The sequence below is a fragment of the Giraffa tippelskirchi genome, chromosome 9 (assembly GCF_054371585.1).
Source record: "Giraffa tippelskirchi isolate mGirTip1 chromosome 9, T2T-mGirTip1v1.2.pri, whole genome shotgun sequence".
Taxonomy (NCBI): domain Eukaryota; kingdom Metazoa; phylum Chordata; class Mammalia; order Artiodactyla; family Giraffidae; genus Giraffa; species Giraffa tippelskirchi.
In genome coordinates this window covers 10823528-10839853 of record NC_137283.1, presented here as the reverse complement: position 1 = coordinate 10839853, position 16326 = coordinate 10823528, and the positions used below count along the sequence as shown (strand labels likewise).

The 16326-nt window shown below is 46.3% G+C and overlaps 1 protein-coding gene across 9 annotated transcripts in view; it reads right to left on the bottom strand.

Moving 5' to 3' along the window:
- Positions 1–16326, bottom strand: part of ITGA9 (integrin subunit alpha 9) — a 435888-nt gene that overhangs the window by 84873 nt on the left and 334689 nt on the right. For 8 of the 9 annotated variants that reach the window (XR_014064603.1, XM_081527242.1, XM_081527249.1 and 5 more), the window contains one exon: positions 11270–11389. Coding sequence is in view for 8 of the 9 variants with exons in the window: in XM_081527242.1 (XP_081383368.1) it covers positions 11270–11389 (120 nt within the window). In the remaining variant the exon portion in view is untranslated. Of the gene's footprint in view, positions 1–11269; positions 11390–14320; positions 16306–16326 lie in introns of those variants that run through there. The other variant, XM_081527243.1, reaches the window with a different exon arrangement.

Here is a 16326-nt window from a genome sequence, read left to right as displayed (position 1 = left end):
TTGAGAAAGTCAGGGACTTGATATTTCTCAAGCTTATTTAACTTTTGATAAATCTGTTAATATCCTGTAAGACATTAGCCATTGCAGAATTATTTGATAAATACTGCTCTCATACAGTAGGCATTTAAAAGTGTCTTCAGGTCTGCATCCTACCTTGCTGTCCTCTAGGTCTTTCTCTCAAATCTGTGACCCTAGTGAGCTGCTGTGCACACAGCTGGCAGTGTGTATCTCCCTAGAACTGGCAACTCCTCCTGAACCATGATGGTAGTTTCCTTAGCTTAGTTCTGAAAAGATCTTTCCTTCCAATGTTTATAGCTTTTCACATATGGTGAGATGGAATTCCAGTTCTCACACAGACAGTGTAGGCACTATTGCCACAGAAAAGTAACCTTTTGTAGTCCAAAGCTGACCTTATCCCCACGCTCAGGAACACCTGGCATCTCTTGTTCTGTGCTCCCCGGTGTTAGTGGCCTCTGTTTCTGAGGTCAGACGTCCTCCTGTACCTGCCTTTAAACATGACTGACGGGAGTGGGTGTACAAATACCCCAGCTCCCTCTCTCCTTGGGTGCGAAACCCTGAGGTATGTGCTCCACATGGAAGTTGCCTGCAGTGGTAACCAGCTTGATAACATCCTTCATTAGCTTCCTTCCCTGCCCTCTCTCTCTCCTGGTCCCTCATCAGTGTTTCCTGAGACTGTCTTCCAAATAAATAATTGCTCCCAATTGCCCCCAAATTGTCATTTTGATCTCCTTGAGTCGGGAAATGAAACAGACATGCACTCTTGGCTCACTGCTGGGAGCTGCACTGCAGGTTTTTGGTACCACACTGTCACTGGCATATAATTCTCACAGTCATATTTGAAGACCTTTGAGACTAGTAATCTCTGCAGTCTGCTGCCAATGGGGGATGTACACACCAAACTTGCCCTAAACAAATTGTTAAGCAAACCCAGGCTGGCGAGCACATCCAACTCCTTTGTGCATCTGTCGTCACACTTCTTCACCATGAACCCACAGCATCCACTGACTCACTGCATCTTCCTCCTACTCCTTGAAAGAGGCTTATGGCCCAGCTGAAGATGAAGACTGTTAAGGGAGCTGCCAAGACAGCACTGGTCACCTCCACCCGCATGGCCAAGGAAGTCCTGAGAGTTCCCTTTGAGAGCAGCCGGCAAAGTGGTGCAGACTGATGGCCAGAAGGGAGTGGAAGCTTCCATAGAACAGCTGGCAAGGGTCTTGTGTTCTGAGTTTTGATCCTCAGGGTCCATTCTGCAGACAGACATTGAGTTCCCTTATCTTCCCAGCATCAGACAACATCTGTCAGAACCCCACTTCCTGACACCCCCACACATACACTTTTCTCTCCTCAAATCTCTACCACCTTCTTCTTTCTGCAAGGGAATGTGGAAAGGAGGCTTGGCCTGAATGTTCTGGAGAATCAGAAAAAGATCGTTGTTGCCATCCTCTAAGCATACCCATAGGAGGCCAGCAAAGCAACCAAAGACTTTGTAGAAATGTCTGTCAAGAAGTTACTGCTTGATATCTCATTCTTGAAAGATAAAGATGTGGTTAACAGAGCAAGTGTGACATGCACACCTTCTGAACTGAGGAGAACATAATGGTAGAAAGAAGGCTGGATATTACATGAGCATAAGATTTTTTAGCACAGGATTCTGCCTGCAGATAGCATGATGTTTCAGTGATCTTAGGTTACTCACTTTAACTCCAAAGATGTAACATATCTCCACAGTGGCACCAATCAAGCAGAGCTTTAACTGTCTTCTGCTCTCTTATTATCTTTCACATTTAAGGTTCCTAAGGATTTGTGCTTTTTATCTCCAGAGCTTAGCATCTCACTTCTACTTAATGCCAAAGATAAATGCAAAAATGCCCTGTACAGTGGCTCTGCAACAAACACTATCAGGAGACTGAGGCTATTTTTCGCTTCCCAAATCTGTAATGTGACTTGTTTTGATGGTTGAATACAAGGGAGGTGATGCCCTGTCAGTTCCACACTGAAGCCATGAACACTCCCGCTTGCTTTCTCAGACCCCTCCCTGGCTTCCACGTGAACAAGTTTGGTCTTGCTGCTGAAAGACGAGTCCACCCAGCTGAGGTCCTCCTGAACCAGACAACACCCAACTGCCTGCAGCTGTGGGGTGTGAGCCCTGCAAAGATGGGAGGACTGCCTTGCCAAGCTCAGTGTAACCCACAGAATCGTAAGCTGTGTAGATGGTGGTTGGTTTTTAGCTCCCAAACTTTGGTTTGTTACATAGCAAGAGTTAACTGATACAGAATTCCATATTTTTGTCTGATTTATGAATGGATCGACACTCATGGGAAGAGTGGCGGGGGGGGCGCGGGGGGCAGCTGACAGGCTTCCAGATGGAAAGAGCATCACTGTGTCCGGTCCCGCTGAACAGACTTGTCTTGCTCATCTCTAAAGGGGACACAAAGTCGGCTCGCTTCCTCACAGCTATGTTATGCTGGCCTGCGGATTTGATGCAGAGTGTGCAATCTAGCAAGGATTTACAGTGTCTGCACTGACTCTCACAGGTGGCTCTTCTGAGTTTAAGTTTATGTGTGTCATACTTGTTACCAACAAAGTGACGGTGTCATATCCTATAGGAATTATTTTTTCTCAAGTAGAGTGCAGTCTGCATTAGTCTTGAAAACTCTGCACCCACTGGCAGTAACTGTAAAGCTTCTCCTACAAACAGCCTTGCAAACTCTCCACCCCACTCCAGTGCAGCAGGGTCTCCAGAGCCCTGTTCCCAACACAACCTGTGTGTAGTCTCTTAGATGGAAGACTGGAGCTGCCACTGATGTTTGTCCCTCTTCTCTGGAGCCCAAAGACAATTTCTTAAAACATGGTCCACTCTCTTGACTAGAGAGTGCTAGGTACAGTAGCACAGGCTGTGCACTGCATATAAGTCGTCAGGGGGTACCACACATGTCACAGATATCATAGACGTGAAATTTATTACAACTATTTTCCAGCAGATGGCAGTCGAGTGTCTTTTTCTAACAAAATCAGATTTTCTGAATTTTCTGACAGATGGAAGTAAAGCTTCTGGAGGACAGGGTGCTGTTTACTCATTTGCACAAAGGTGCCATGGGCTTCCCAGGTGGTGTAGTGGATAAAGAATCTGCCTGTGATGCAGACAATGCAGGCAGACACGAGTTCGATCCCTGGGTTGGGAAGACCATTTGGAGGAAGGCATGGCAACCCACTCTAGTATTCTTGCCTAGAGAATCCCATGGACAGAGAAACCTGGTGGGCTACAGTCCATAGGGCTGCAAAGAGTCGGACACGACTGAAGCGACTCAGCACCCATGCATGTACCAAGGTACCATATAGTCTAGAGCTGGATCTGTCAGACTAATGTTTCTTATGTGATCAAACGAACTCCATTTCAGAAAAAGAGACTGTCACCTTCATGCTGTTGCTTACAGCCTGATTTTGGCTTTTGATAGACAGCCCAAAGCCTAGGCTCTAAGTTTACCAAGCCATGGTCCCCCAAACAACTGTGACATGCCAGGCCTGCCCAGTGCCATAGAATCCACTTAGAAGGGCCAGACAGGAGAGGTAGTGCATGGGGAGCCTGGGGTTCTGATTACTGCTCATGCTGGGGCCCCAGAGCAGGTCATCTCCTGGCTCTAAGCCCCACTGTCTTTGGTCTCTGCCCAAGAGATGGATGGCATTCTCAGAACTCTTCCAGCCCTGAAACATAATGAAGGCTTTTTATGTTGGTTCCCAAAGCAAACTCAGGACTGCAGCTTGTGAAGCAGACAGCTGTGTACCCAGCACTTACACGCACGAGGCTCACGGCAGAAAGTCTTTACCCAATATCAATTTTTCACGAAGAGTTTTTGGGAACATTAAATTTTGAATTTTTATATTAAAGTATGGCTATATTATAAAGTATAAAGAAGTCTAAAACTCTTAAACACAAAGATAAATCAAGATGTCAAAGGCATTTCTCCCCTGCAGCAGGCCTACACTTTCACCCTCACTAGTGCTCATGGTTACTTTGGGGAAAATCTTGAGGAGATGCTGGACAAACTTAGATTTTCGGGGCCAGTTGAGCCCATGCTGAGGGTGCTGGGAAATGATCCATGATGAGTTAAACCAGACCCTAAGCAGCCCCTCATTCAATGCCAAGCCAGTAGACTCTGTGTTTTCCTACACTTTTCCTGGAGCCTTCTAGGGCTTGCTTTGCACTTGAGGGGAAAAAGATTCTGTTTATAATTGATCTGTCTGTAGCAGAGGAAACACTCATGGAAACCCTACAGGAACAGAGACTCCAGCCAAACTTGGCTCCCCTGGAAGCTGAGGGAGCAGGGGGTTTTTTGGCTTCTTGTCTGTGCTGGTCCAGAGGGGGCCTGTAGTACCACAGGGCAGTTCCTGCAGGCCTTCTGACAGATTCACACAACTTTCTGATGCAAACTTGTATCAAAAAACCTGCCAGAAAATTCCTAGGGAAACAGCCGGTTTCCCTTGAGTAGCCCTAATTAGGAAGATGCTATGAGAGGCCTGGGGCCAAGGAAGAAATGAGAATCACTGGGTTCTGGGGTCCACAGCTTGCAGCACCAGGTTCCTCCTTCCCAGCCCAGTCTGGGGTGAGTGAGGGACAGCTGAACAACCCCATGGTGCTTGGTCTTTAGGGAGACCCCCACCTGCTCGTCCCTGGCCTTCGGGATGCCTCCCGGGTAGCTATTCTAAGGGTCTCAGACATACTCCTTCTTTGGACTAACACAGAGCCTCATGTTTATCAGCCCTTTCAAGTTCCTTGACTATTTACATAGCACGTCTGTGTCTCGAGATGTCAACAGTGCAACATCAACCCAATATTTACTCCAAACATAAATAAGTCTCCACTGAGTGTCTCTGGCACATGGTTTCAATTGAGACAGCGCAAAGAGGGTGTGTGTATATGTGTGCCTGTGCATTTTCTTTTTCTCTGCAGGAGAAGCAAGGAAGGGTTCTCATTGCCCAGCTGGAGGGAAGGTGATACCCCCAATGACTCCCAGAGGGGATGCCAAACCTACACAGCCTCTGAGCCTTTTCACAGATTTCTTCTTCTAAGTGCTTCTGCTTGAGGTTTGCAGCAATGCTCTCAAGTGAAAACCAGGCTCCCAGAGCCATCTCCGGAGCAGCAGGCTCTTAGAACAGATTCGGCTGATGGAGGGTTCGAGTTGGTCCTTCTGAAGAGAGTGGCAAACCCGCTGCACAGCCTAGCTCTACAACACCTGAGAGCAGGCAAAGATGGCAGGTCCCGGGCCTTTTGGGAAGAGGCTGGCCATGGTTCTGACCAGGCGATGGCACTGCCCTTTGCTCCAGGCCATCTCATTGGCAGAAGGGGCCAAGAGGAGGGAGGGGAATGGTTCCCGGGTTGGAAGCAGTGGAGGAGGATGCAGTTTTCTCCTTCACTGAGTGGTGACCTGTTTGTTTTGGCAAACTGTACACGGGAGCAAGCAGAAGAGGAGAGAGAAGCCTGGGGCCCTCAATGAGGCTTTTCCTCTTGAAGTAAAAACATCCCAGCATCTCTATTCTCTCACCACTTGACTCAAAGGCTGGCTTGATGAGCTGAAGGCCCTCCTTAAAAGTGCAAGTCCCATACACCATCTGAACAATAATGAAACTTCCTCCTATAAAGAGGCCTTTATGACTGTCTTGAAGAGGCCCCAGGCCCAGGCCATTTCAAAACCAATCGGGAGCCAAAGGAAAGGAGAGGGGACTCATTTGAATTTTTCTCCCTTAAAAGAGTTTCCTATTTCAAAGTTTTCTTCCCGCGTGGTGGTTTGGCAGCCTACCGTAATCCTCGCACAGAAAGTTTAAATTATGGCTCCCAATGTCTGCTAACAGCCTGGCTCTGGGAAAGCTGATTAGGATCCATTTCAGAATTTGAAGAAGGATCTGGTTAGCTGGGGGCCCCTCGTTGTGGATTTTGTGTCAGAGCCAGGACCTGCCGCCGCCGAGCAGGAGACAATGCCTGACATGCCAGCGGCCGGCCTTCCGGAAGGGCCTGGGGTCTGCCCAGAGGCAGAGAAGGGGGCGAGCACCAGGCAGGGAGCCTGGAGCTCAGCTCTGGAGAAGGCATTTGCTGACCCTACAAGGGGTTTCCGTTTCAGATAAACAGGGGGTGATGGGCATGTTGGTAGCACCATGGTGACCTGTAGGAGGAGCCAGGAGCTGGTGGCACAGGCTCTTCACCTGGCCCAGTGCTGCTCATGCTTGGCTGAGTCACCATCTCTGGTCACTTGGCTGCTTTTCCCAGACTCTTCAAGATAGAGAGAGGGCTCTGTTACTTATTACAACTTGTCATTTCTTCCTGAGCTGGGTACCTAGCAGGGATCCAATACTGTTTGCTGAGTGAAGGCACTGGCCAACTTGCAAGTGTAGAGCATGCTGACCTGTAGGCCTGCGTGGCATAGAAAGTCCATCCACACTGGGCCAGCTGCCTTGTTCAGTTCCAGTACCAAATCACCATCCATGTACATTTTGGGGAACAACATTTGAGGTTCATGAACTCAAGGCACTGGCAAGCAACCATATGCAGCAGTGTCAGGAGCTACAGCTAAGGGAACTTTAAGAGATGTGGCTTAAGAAAGGGAAGAGGGCTTGACTATTGCTCATTTGCCTTTAAAGGCCCTAGCGAAGTGTTTCCTGGTTCACAGCGGCAACTAGGTGACTGTCCCCTTGAAAGGACTGGAGGGAATGATATGTGAAATATAAGCCAGAATCATTTAGCCCTCTCATCTAACTCAAATATTAGGTCCTTAGTCAACAGATTTCTGGATTGTCAATGTAATATTAGACCTCTATACACAATGAATTTTTCTTAGGTTATAGACATAGAAATCCAAGTTGACAAGAGATCTGTAGTTGACTCAAAGAGATAGAGAATAGACTTCTTGTTGCCAAGGGGAGGGGGGATGGGGGAGGGAAGGACTGGGAGTTTGGGATTAGTTGATGTAAACTATTATACAGAGGATGGGCAAACAACAAGGTCCTACTGTATATCACAGGGAACTGTATTCAAGATACTGTGATAAACCATAATGGAAAAGAATATGAAAAAGTATATATACACATAAATAAATGAATCACTTTACCGTATGGCAGAAATGCAAATTGTAAGTCACTGTAAATTATTGTAAACATTGTAAATCAGCTGCACTTCAAGAAAATAAATTTTAAAAAAGAGGTCTGTAGTTGAAGTTTTAGGACTATATAGGTCTTCAGAATAATCCTACACTTCATTTGCCCTTGTCAGTGTCCTATAAAGTCATTACATTTAGTTAGTCCTTTAAGAGAAAAATATTTTTCTTAAAGAACTCCCTCTGCCAAGCTCCGTACTACACTGTCACTTTGACTAAACAGACAACACACTCTGAATGTCAAATGTGTTCATGAACCTGGCACCGAGGTTTACTCCAAGGAGTACAATCATAATTTTATCTATGACACCAGAAGAGAAATGAGGTTTCACCTACTTTAAAACAACAAAACTTCCAGTTGGGTGAGTTGTCCTTTGTCATAGTGAGTTTTAAAGGAAAGATTAAGATTTTACCCGTATTTCGGAACAGCATGCATATGATGGACAAAAGATATCACTAACCCTTTGCTGTTTTTCCCATTGGGAGGCAGGGTCTATTTCATATCCCTTGACTCTAGGGTGGCATGTGACTGCTTCGACAAAGTACAGTAGGATGATGCCTTGCCAGTTCTGGGCCAGCCTTTGAGAACTGGCAGCTCTCACTATGCTCTCCCAGAGCAGAGCCACCACGTAACATGTCAGCACACTCTGCTGGAAGGGCCACATGGAGAGGCCCTGAGTCTATGTGGGGAGGGAAGGGACCTGGTGGAGTCCAGTCTCCCAGCCATCTCTACGACGACCGTCCTCACCCCACCCTGTCCCCAGATCTCTCTTCTCTCTGCGTGGAATATCCATCTGTCCTTCCCTGCCTGGACAACTTAAACCAAATCCAAGGTCAGACTTGAATGATACTGCATTTGGGAAATGTCTTCTGACTATAACTGGGGGCTTCTATTAAGTGCTAAGTATTAAGTGCTAAGCATTTGGTCTAAGTTACCTCTATACCTCAAGCTGGATATTAGGGTCTCCATTTTACCGAGGAGGAAGCTGAGGATCAGAGAGGGTAAGTAGCTCTCCCAAGGTCACACAGCTGGCAAGGGCAAGAGCCAGGGTTCCAGTTCACAGCTGTCAGCCTGCAAAGCCTGCGCCCTCACCTACCATGTTGCACTCTTCTGCCTTTTCATTCCCCTGGAGTGGGGACAGGGGAATTAATGGTGTTCTTCTCAGTTTCCAGAACACTCATTGCCCACACTCACCACCCTCAACTGCATTTACAGTCTGTATGCTCGATGGAGACGAGTTCAAGGCAAGTCACAATCACTGTGGCATGCAGGCACCTAGCCCAGTGTTTGGTTCAAAGCAAGTATTCAATAAATATGAGCTGAAATCAAATACTTCTCTTGGACGGTGAGCAAAGCTGTTTGACCTACACGTCGTCACTTGCCAGCTTCCTCAGAACTGTTTTAGACCCTTCCTCCCACCCCCACTTAATGGCGACCTTGTCTGCTGAAGGCCCCTTGACTGCCACCACTTCATGGCTAGTCCAAGGCAGAGAGTGGTATCTGCCTTCTTGGACCTGGGCTCTTTGGATCACACACAACTGGGTGACCTCAGGGTGCTGGCCATCCCATGACACCCTCTCCTGCAAATACATTCTTTAAACAAACACAACAGAAGCAAAGCGAAGCAGATGACAACTGGAAGGAGGTGGGAGTGTGCTCAGGAGAGAGGTTGCTCTTAAGCAGCAGAGCAAAGTGGGGGCCAGAGGGAGGGTCTTCCCATCACAGGATGGGGTGGGCACAACCACACACTCCCCACTCTGTGTCCCGTCTGGTCCCCTGCACCCAGCCATGGAAGACAGTTTCCTCTCTTCTGAAATGTCCATACAGGGCCTTCACTGGCACCCAGGGATTAAGACTGCACTTTTATAATACAGGGGGTGCAGGTTAGATCCCTGATTGGGGAACTAAAATCCCACATGCCACAGTTCACGGTCAAAAAGTAACAAAAAAAAGAAAAGAGAGAGAGAGAGAGAAGCAAGTAACAGATATAAAGAGGCAAACCATACAAATATATAAAAAAGATGTCTAAACTTACTTGAAATTTTTGGAATACAAATTAAAGCAACAGTGTGATATAATTTTAAAAAAATGAATAAATAAAATGCTCGTACAAAGACAGAGGAAGTCTCTCTCTCTCACACACACACATACACCCCAAAGCCCTTGTTGTCTTCAGATCTCAAGTACTGAGCTGGCTTTGTTCTCTACCCACAGACCAGACGCCTTGGCAGGAAGGAGTTGGAGTTGGAGAAAAGGGAGAATTAAGAATCTATCTGGCCTCGCAGATTAAACAAACAACAAATGGACAGGTTTTTTTCAAAAAGGTAATATCCGTTCCTGGCAAATATATGGGAAAATAGGCACTTTTGATACACTGCGTGTGTAACCTTTATAGAGGGCAATTGGTAATATGTAATAAAAGGCTTAAAATGTGCATTTATTTTGACTCAGTAATTCTGTTTTTAAAGTTTCCTTTTAAGAACATAGTAAAAGATTTGTGCAAATATTTGGCTCTAAGCATATCCACTGGTGCACAGTTACAAGAAGTGTGAAGCCAGGAACCACCTGAACCCCAACATCTAAGGATGGGGATCTGCCGACAACTGCAGCCCAAGGACAGCACTGGATACAGGTTTTTAAAAGCAGGGAAAGATGTTCACAACTCTGTGTTCAGAGAAAGCTGGGCTATAAAACAGTACATGGGGTGCCTTCAAAGCATGGGAACCTGAGGTAAACTTACTTTCAAGTGATATGTTCAATGTATCTTTCTTCAAGGCTGCAACACTTTTTAGGTGAAGAATCTCTGAATTTAAAGCAATCAGTCCAAATGTCAATCTGAAAAAATGTACCACAAGACACTATTTTTCCTGTTTCTAGACTTCTTAGATACTCTGAAGTACATTTTTTTCAGACTGATGATTGGATCTATTGCTTTCATTTTAGATGTCCTACACTTGAAAACGTATTAGGTATTTTACTGGAGAACTTAATACACTAAAATAAGTAGGTCCTATGAGAATGCCTGGTCTCTGTCTATTATGTAGAGAAAAAGGTCAAAAGGTAAAGTGACCAAAAATGGTCACTTTTAGGCTAAGGGCTCCTGAGTACTTGACAACTTTTTTACTTACTGATATATTTCTATGATTGATCAAGAAATACAAGTTATTTTGGAATCCCAAAGAAACTAATCATTTTAATTTAAAGCATCCATCCAAAATCATGTAGAAGGCTGTCTCCACTTGCCTCTGAAACCCAGAGCCTAGAAAAGCAGGAACCTGGTGTCAGGAAGTCCCAGTTGCTCCTCTAGGAGCCGGGAACTTGGCGGAAACAAGAAGAGACAGGACCCCACTCAGCTGGCACATTACCTTCCAGAGGAACACGTAGACCTTCCTCAGATAATGACTCTGAAACCATTATTGATGAATACAGAAGCTCCCAAGTCAAGAACCCCAGGTCTCTGAGAGCAAAGTGCAGAGCCAAGAAACCATCCTAGACTTGAGGGTGAGAACACCCCTCTTTCTTGAGAAAGTGACAAGAGGCAAGATGTGAAGGATGAGCAGGTGCTCCCTATCGAAGGAGGCAGGGAAAGTCAACCACCTGGGGCACCTACAAATGAACCCCATGGGGTTAGGAGAACTTCTGATGGAGACACCTGGGCAGCACTCTGGACCCACTAGAGTCCTCTGGGTGGAAATCTTCCCCATATTCCACATGGGAGAAGAACAGAGGGTGGCTCTGTGGCTTCCTTTCTTATGTTTATGACAAGTAAACAAGCTAACCATCCATATCCCAGTCCCAGCTGTTACTTGCCAAGCTTCTGGTTTGGAGTGAGGCTTCCACCATCCTGTGTTAGGACAGGTGGCAGCTCTGCTAGGGAAGCTCCAAGAAGAAGAGGGTGAAATTCTGGGGTTCCCTCTGAAGTGGTCCAGTCCTCAGGTGTGAATGATCTCATGAGGAGTCAAGACTCCATTCACTGTCTGGAGGGGTCCTTGCTCCAGGAAGGAAGTTTCAACACGAAACCTCTTTTGAGGAGCTCTACCCCAGCAAGGCAGGAGAGCTGGGCATCTGGGCAGAGACTCCCTGGGAACCCACGATCTCCACTCACCTTCCAGAGCAGCACGGCCAGCAGCAGGAAGATGAGGATTCCCACCAGCAAGCTGATGGCAATGATCCACCCCACGACGTAGCCTCGCGGCTCCAGATTGTGCAACGCCTCGAAGACCACCTGGGAGGCAAAGCAAGAGTGAGCTGGTACCCCAACAAAAGCACCCACTTCACGAGGGGGCCCAACCTGGGCTGGACGTTGAGGCTGAACCGGAGAGATGTGTCCAGACTGCCACTGCTATACAACGGACTCTGTTGAAAGCTTTCCTCTTTGTATTCTGATGGATTTTTCAGTAGGATCTGAAAAGGCACTTGAAGTCTCAATTTTTGAAGGGCTTGTAAAGACAACAATCTTGCTTTAAATATCACGGAGTGAATGTAAGCATGGTGAAAAACTTAAACGAGGTACTATGTTCTTGATTCAGAAAAGACAATAACAGTCTCCGTTTTATTTTGGGTTTCGAAACAAAGGACATGGGTGTGCCCTCCAGATAAGACAGGACTTCTGAGTGTTCAGCGCACTGTGTAACTTAGTGTAATTACTGGATTAATGCCAGTTTCCCTAGGAGACTGTAGATCTCAAGGGCTAGGCACAGTCTGCTTTGGGTCACATGGTGATGCCCAGGACAATGAAGGGATTCACTTGAGGAGCTAAGCCCTGGTCCCCAAAGGGAGTCATAGGTTCCTTAGAGCCTACGTCTCAGTGATGCAAGCTGTTCCAACTTTTATGAACCGCGGTGGTGTGCTGGCTCATTCCAATGATGCCAATGGTGTGCCTCTCTTTCCAGCTCCACATCTAAGGACATTACAATGGTATTTTGAAATGGTCCATCACGAAAGTATTTACACCCCTGAAACTGACACACGAATCAGGGCTCCCACACCCTCCTGCCAGAGGGCTCCCACACGCTCCTGCCATTGTTTAACATGTATTAGCTCAACACCGACTGCATCCTTTGGCTCTGTTTTTGCCCCACTGGTCACAGTGGAGTTTATTTTTGCATAATTCAAAGCATCCATTGTGTCCTCTGCAGCCAATCCTCCCATCACCCCATGGCCCCATTCAAGCTCCTCTTTGCTGAAGAGACAGAAATCTCCGCTCTGGGCAGCCATTGTCTCCCTTGGCAGACAGGCTGGCCCAGCCACAGGGCTTTGTCCAACCTGGTCCATGTCCTTGGAATGTCTAGCCCCTCCTTGGGGAAGCCTACCTAACCCTCGTTCAACCCTGGAAGCCAGCCGATGTTCTGCCTGGCAAGCCCAGGGGTCCTGCTCTCCTGCTCAAGCCTCAATGGTGGGGCTTGACTGAGGGCCCAGGACTGAGCTGATATAGCCTAACACCATTCATGCTCTCTTTTCGGGGCCTAGCTTCCCTCTCTCTAGCATTTCTCGTATGCGCCTCTGTGTCAGGCTCTGTGCTTTCCTTGCAACCTCCTATCTAACTCACACAATCACCCTAGGAGGTATTCAGCACCGTCCTGCTCTGGGCCATTTAGCTCAAGTGGAGTCAAGATTTGAACTCAGGTCTAGCCACCCTCAAAGGCCCAATCTAAGCTGGTCACTAGCACGTCATAGTGTGTGTGGCTGATGGTGGCTCTTTAAAGACACTCTGTCAACTAAATGGATCATTCACTGTTTCTCCCTTGGTGCTAAGGAGAGCAAACGCAATCATCTTTGTCTCACTGTCTTTATTCCTACAGGCGGGATAGGAAAGGGGGTGTGCTGGGGGAGGGGACATCCATGAGACAGATCCTGAATCCAAAATATTATCTCAAGGGAAATCAGGCAGAAGAGAAACCATTCCTTTCTATGTTGGGACAAGTCAAAGAAAACAGTCTACGGAACACAGCGGTCACTTTGGGGAATGGAAATGAGGTTTCTTTGTAGCATATACTCATTGGCTGTGTGACTTTGGACAAGGTACTTTACCTCTCTGAGCCTCAGTTCTCTCATCTGTAAAACAGGGGTAGAACAGCCCCTCCCCAGAGAATTCAAGGGGCTAACGCCCATGACACACCTGGCAGAGTCCACCCCCAACACATGCTGGGTGCTCCCATCAGTGTCACTAGCTCTGCTGGCAGGGAGGTTTTTTTTGAGGTTGTGCATGGTTGGGACACTTCTTCATTAAAAAAAAAAGATCTATTGAAGTCAGTATACATAGAGAACAGTGTAAGTAACGTATGTATGCACTTGAATGCATTTTCAAGAACTGAACGTGAAAGAGAGATTCTCAGACATGGGGCAACCCTGAAGAAGGAATACGTGGGGGGTGAGGGGAGGTGGGATAGAAATGGACTGTAAAGTCTGTCATCTTAAGCCTACTCTTTTTTATCTGGTTCAGATTAGAGATTCCTGTCCTTAAAGACAGATTCATGTCTTTGAGTCACTTCCTCTAAAAAGCTGTGCATCAAGTCACATCCCGCACTCAGACTCTCTCGTGGTATCAGGTACAGGTGAACGATGAGGCACCACAGTGCGAGGTGCACCCTTGGGCAACCAAGATCATCTTTTCAGTTTCCTCTGTGCAATGGGGAATAAGATAGTCTCTGAAGGTTCCTGGTCTCTGGTCGCATAGTGAAAGGCTGCTGAACTTTTTTGTTGACAATGAACTGCTGAGACAGACTGTGGGCTCCATGGGGTCAGCTGTAAGCCCAGCCCTTTGGATCAGCCCGATGGCTGCATAAAGATGCTGCCTGCTGGCGGTGTCCAAAATCTGTATCTCGGCAAAGCCACTTTGGAGGTCTGGTTTTGTGGATACAGAGACAGTGAAGAGTATCCACTACAGTTTAGTCTGGCAAATTCCACAAGAATGCCCTGTCACTTCCCTGGAATGTGTGCTTAATCTTTTATTATTTTTAGTGATGCCGTTCATCATCTTGGACGTGTGCTTTATGCTTTGGCAGAGCTGGTTCCTACACATCTCGACTCTAATAAACTCATTGTGGGGGAGGGTCTGAGCGGCCGGCACTTCTAAGAAGTCACATCTTAGATAAAACCCAAAGGAGTAGCAGCATGGACCACAGAGAGAGGCAGGAAGCACTGACAATCCAGTTGGTTGCCACCATTAATAAGCAGGATGATCCTGCTAAAATCCTTTATTTTAAATGAAAAGAAAAAGTGTTGAATCAGTCCATGGTATTTTTTAAAATGAAAGCACAGTTGATTTAAAATATTATATTAGTTTCAGGTATACAGCATGGTGATTCAGTATTTTTACAGATGATACGCCATTAAAAGTTATTAAAAGATAATGTCTATAATTACTTGTGCTACACAATATAACCGTGCTAATAAGTCACCTCAGTCGTGTCCGACTCTGTGCGACCCCACAGACGGCAGCCCACAAGGCTCCGCCGTCCCTGGGATTCTCCAGGCGAGAACACTGGAGTGGGTTGCCATTTCCTTCTCCAATGCATGAAAGTGAAAAGTGAAAGTGAAGTCGCTCAGTCGTGTCTGACTCTTCGCGACCCCATGGACTGCAGCCTACCAGGCTCCTCCGTCCATGGGATTTTCCAGGCAAGAGTACTGGAGTGGGGTGCCATTGCCTTCTCCGCAATATAACCGTACTGCTTATCTATTTTATACCTAGTTGTTTCTTAATCTCATCCCTGGTACCTCTTTAAATATCTCTTTTCCCCATCCCCAGTTATTGCTTAGGGTCATGCCTGAGCTTCTCTCACCAGTATTATTTCAGGAGCCTTGGAGGAGCCTCTTTGCTGTTAGAGTTGCTTTCCTAAAGCACAGGACTCATCACATTACTTCTCAGTTTATACTATAGATGGTTTCCCTTTATACTGAATATACAATTCAGAGTATGTGTTACGTGTGTGTGCTCAGTCATGTCCGACTCTTTTCGAACCTATGGACCATAGCCCACCAGGCTCCTCTGTCCACGAGATTTTCCAGGCAAGAATACTGGAATGGGTTGCCATTTCCTTCTCCAGGGGATCTTCCTGACCCAAGGATCAAACCTGTATTTCCTGCATTGGCAGGCAGATTCTTTACCACTGAGCCACCTGGGAAGCTCCAGCTAGGGAGTTAGGCAGGCTTGTTAAAACAGTGCTTCTCTCAAATTTTAATTGTATAAGAATCACATGAGGAATCTACTTAAAATGCAGATTCTGAATGAATGGGGCCTGAGAATCCGCATTTTGGTTACACTCACTGGTGATGCTGATGCTGCTGGTCCATGGACCACACTTTGAGTAGAAAGGGGCTAGAGAATACTCCAGGATGCTGTAGAAAGGACATGCAATCATCTTTTGCCTGATTTCCAAGTCTTACATGATAATAAACGGGAAAAATGATACATGCTATAGAGTTATATGAAAAAATCATTATCAGTTTAACATATACAAAACTTTAGCTTTGCAGAAAAAGTAGGAAGTTTTTAAAGTAAATAGGTGTTTTTTAATACTGTGGGTTATTTTTTCCTTTTCTTACTTTAACTATTTTTTAAGAGTTTGAGCATTTGAAAGCCAAGTTAAAAAAAAAAAATTAAAAGGAGAGGCTCTGCTCCAGCATCTTCTGTTCCAAGAAGACTGACTTACTCTGCTTTTCTCAGCAGGATTAATCATTCTCTGAGCTTTGGGAAACAACAACTGTCAACCTCTCTTAACAGAGAAAACCTGTGATAGCAGCCCAATCTGTAAAACAGAAAAAATGTGGAGATTTTCTGTATCTAAAGAAGGTGGGCAGTTAAGAGTCCTGCCTGATCAGCCTCCCTTCCCAAGCCCCTTCTACCCTAGCCACTGAGCCAACTCAAGGGAACCCACCCTCCACAAGGGTTAGTTTTGAAACCACTGTGGAGCACTTCATCATCCCAGTTCTAAGTCCTCCTCACTCTGTAACATAATGATGTATCTTCCTTTCTATGAACTCCAATAAACTTTGAATTCTTACAGAACAAGGATTTGAATGCATGTTCTCCTGTCACCTAGACCAAGGTAGTGATCCATTATGTGATTCATGAATGCGCAAATTAATAAATTCAACGTCCTTTCTGCCATAACATTAGATGAAGTATGACTATGATTCACCCTGCAACAAAAGAAAGGGAGA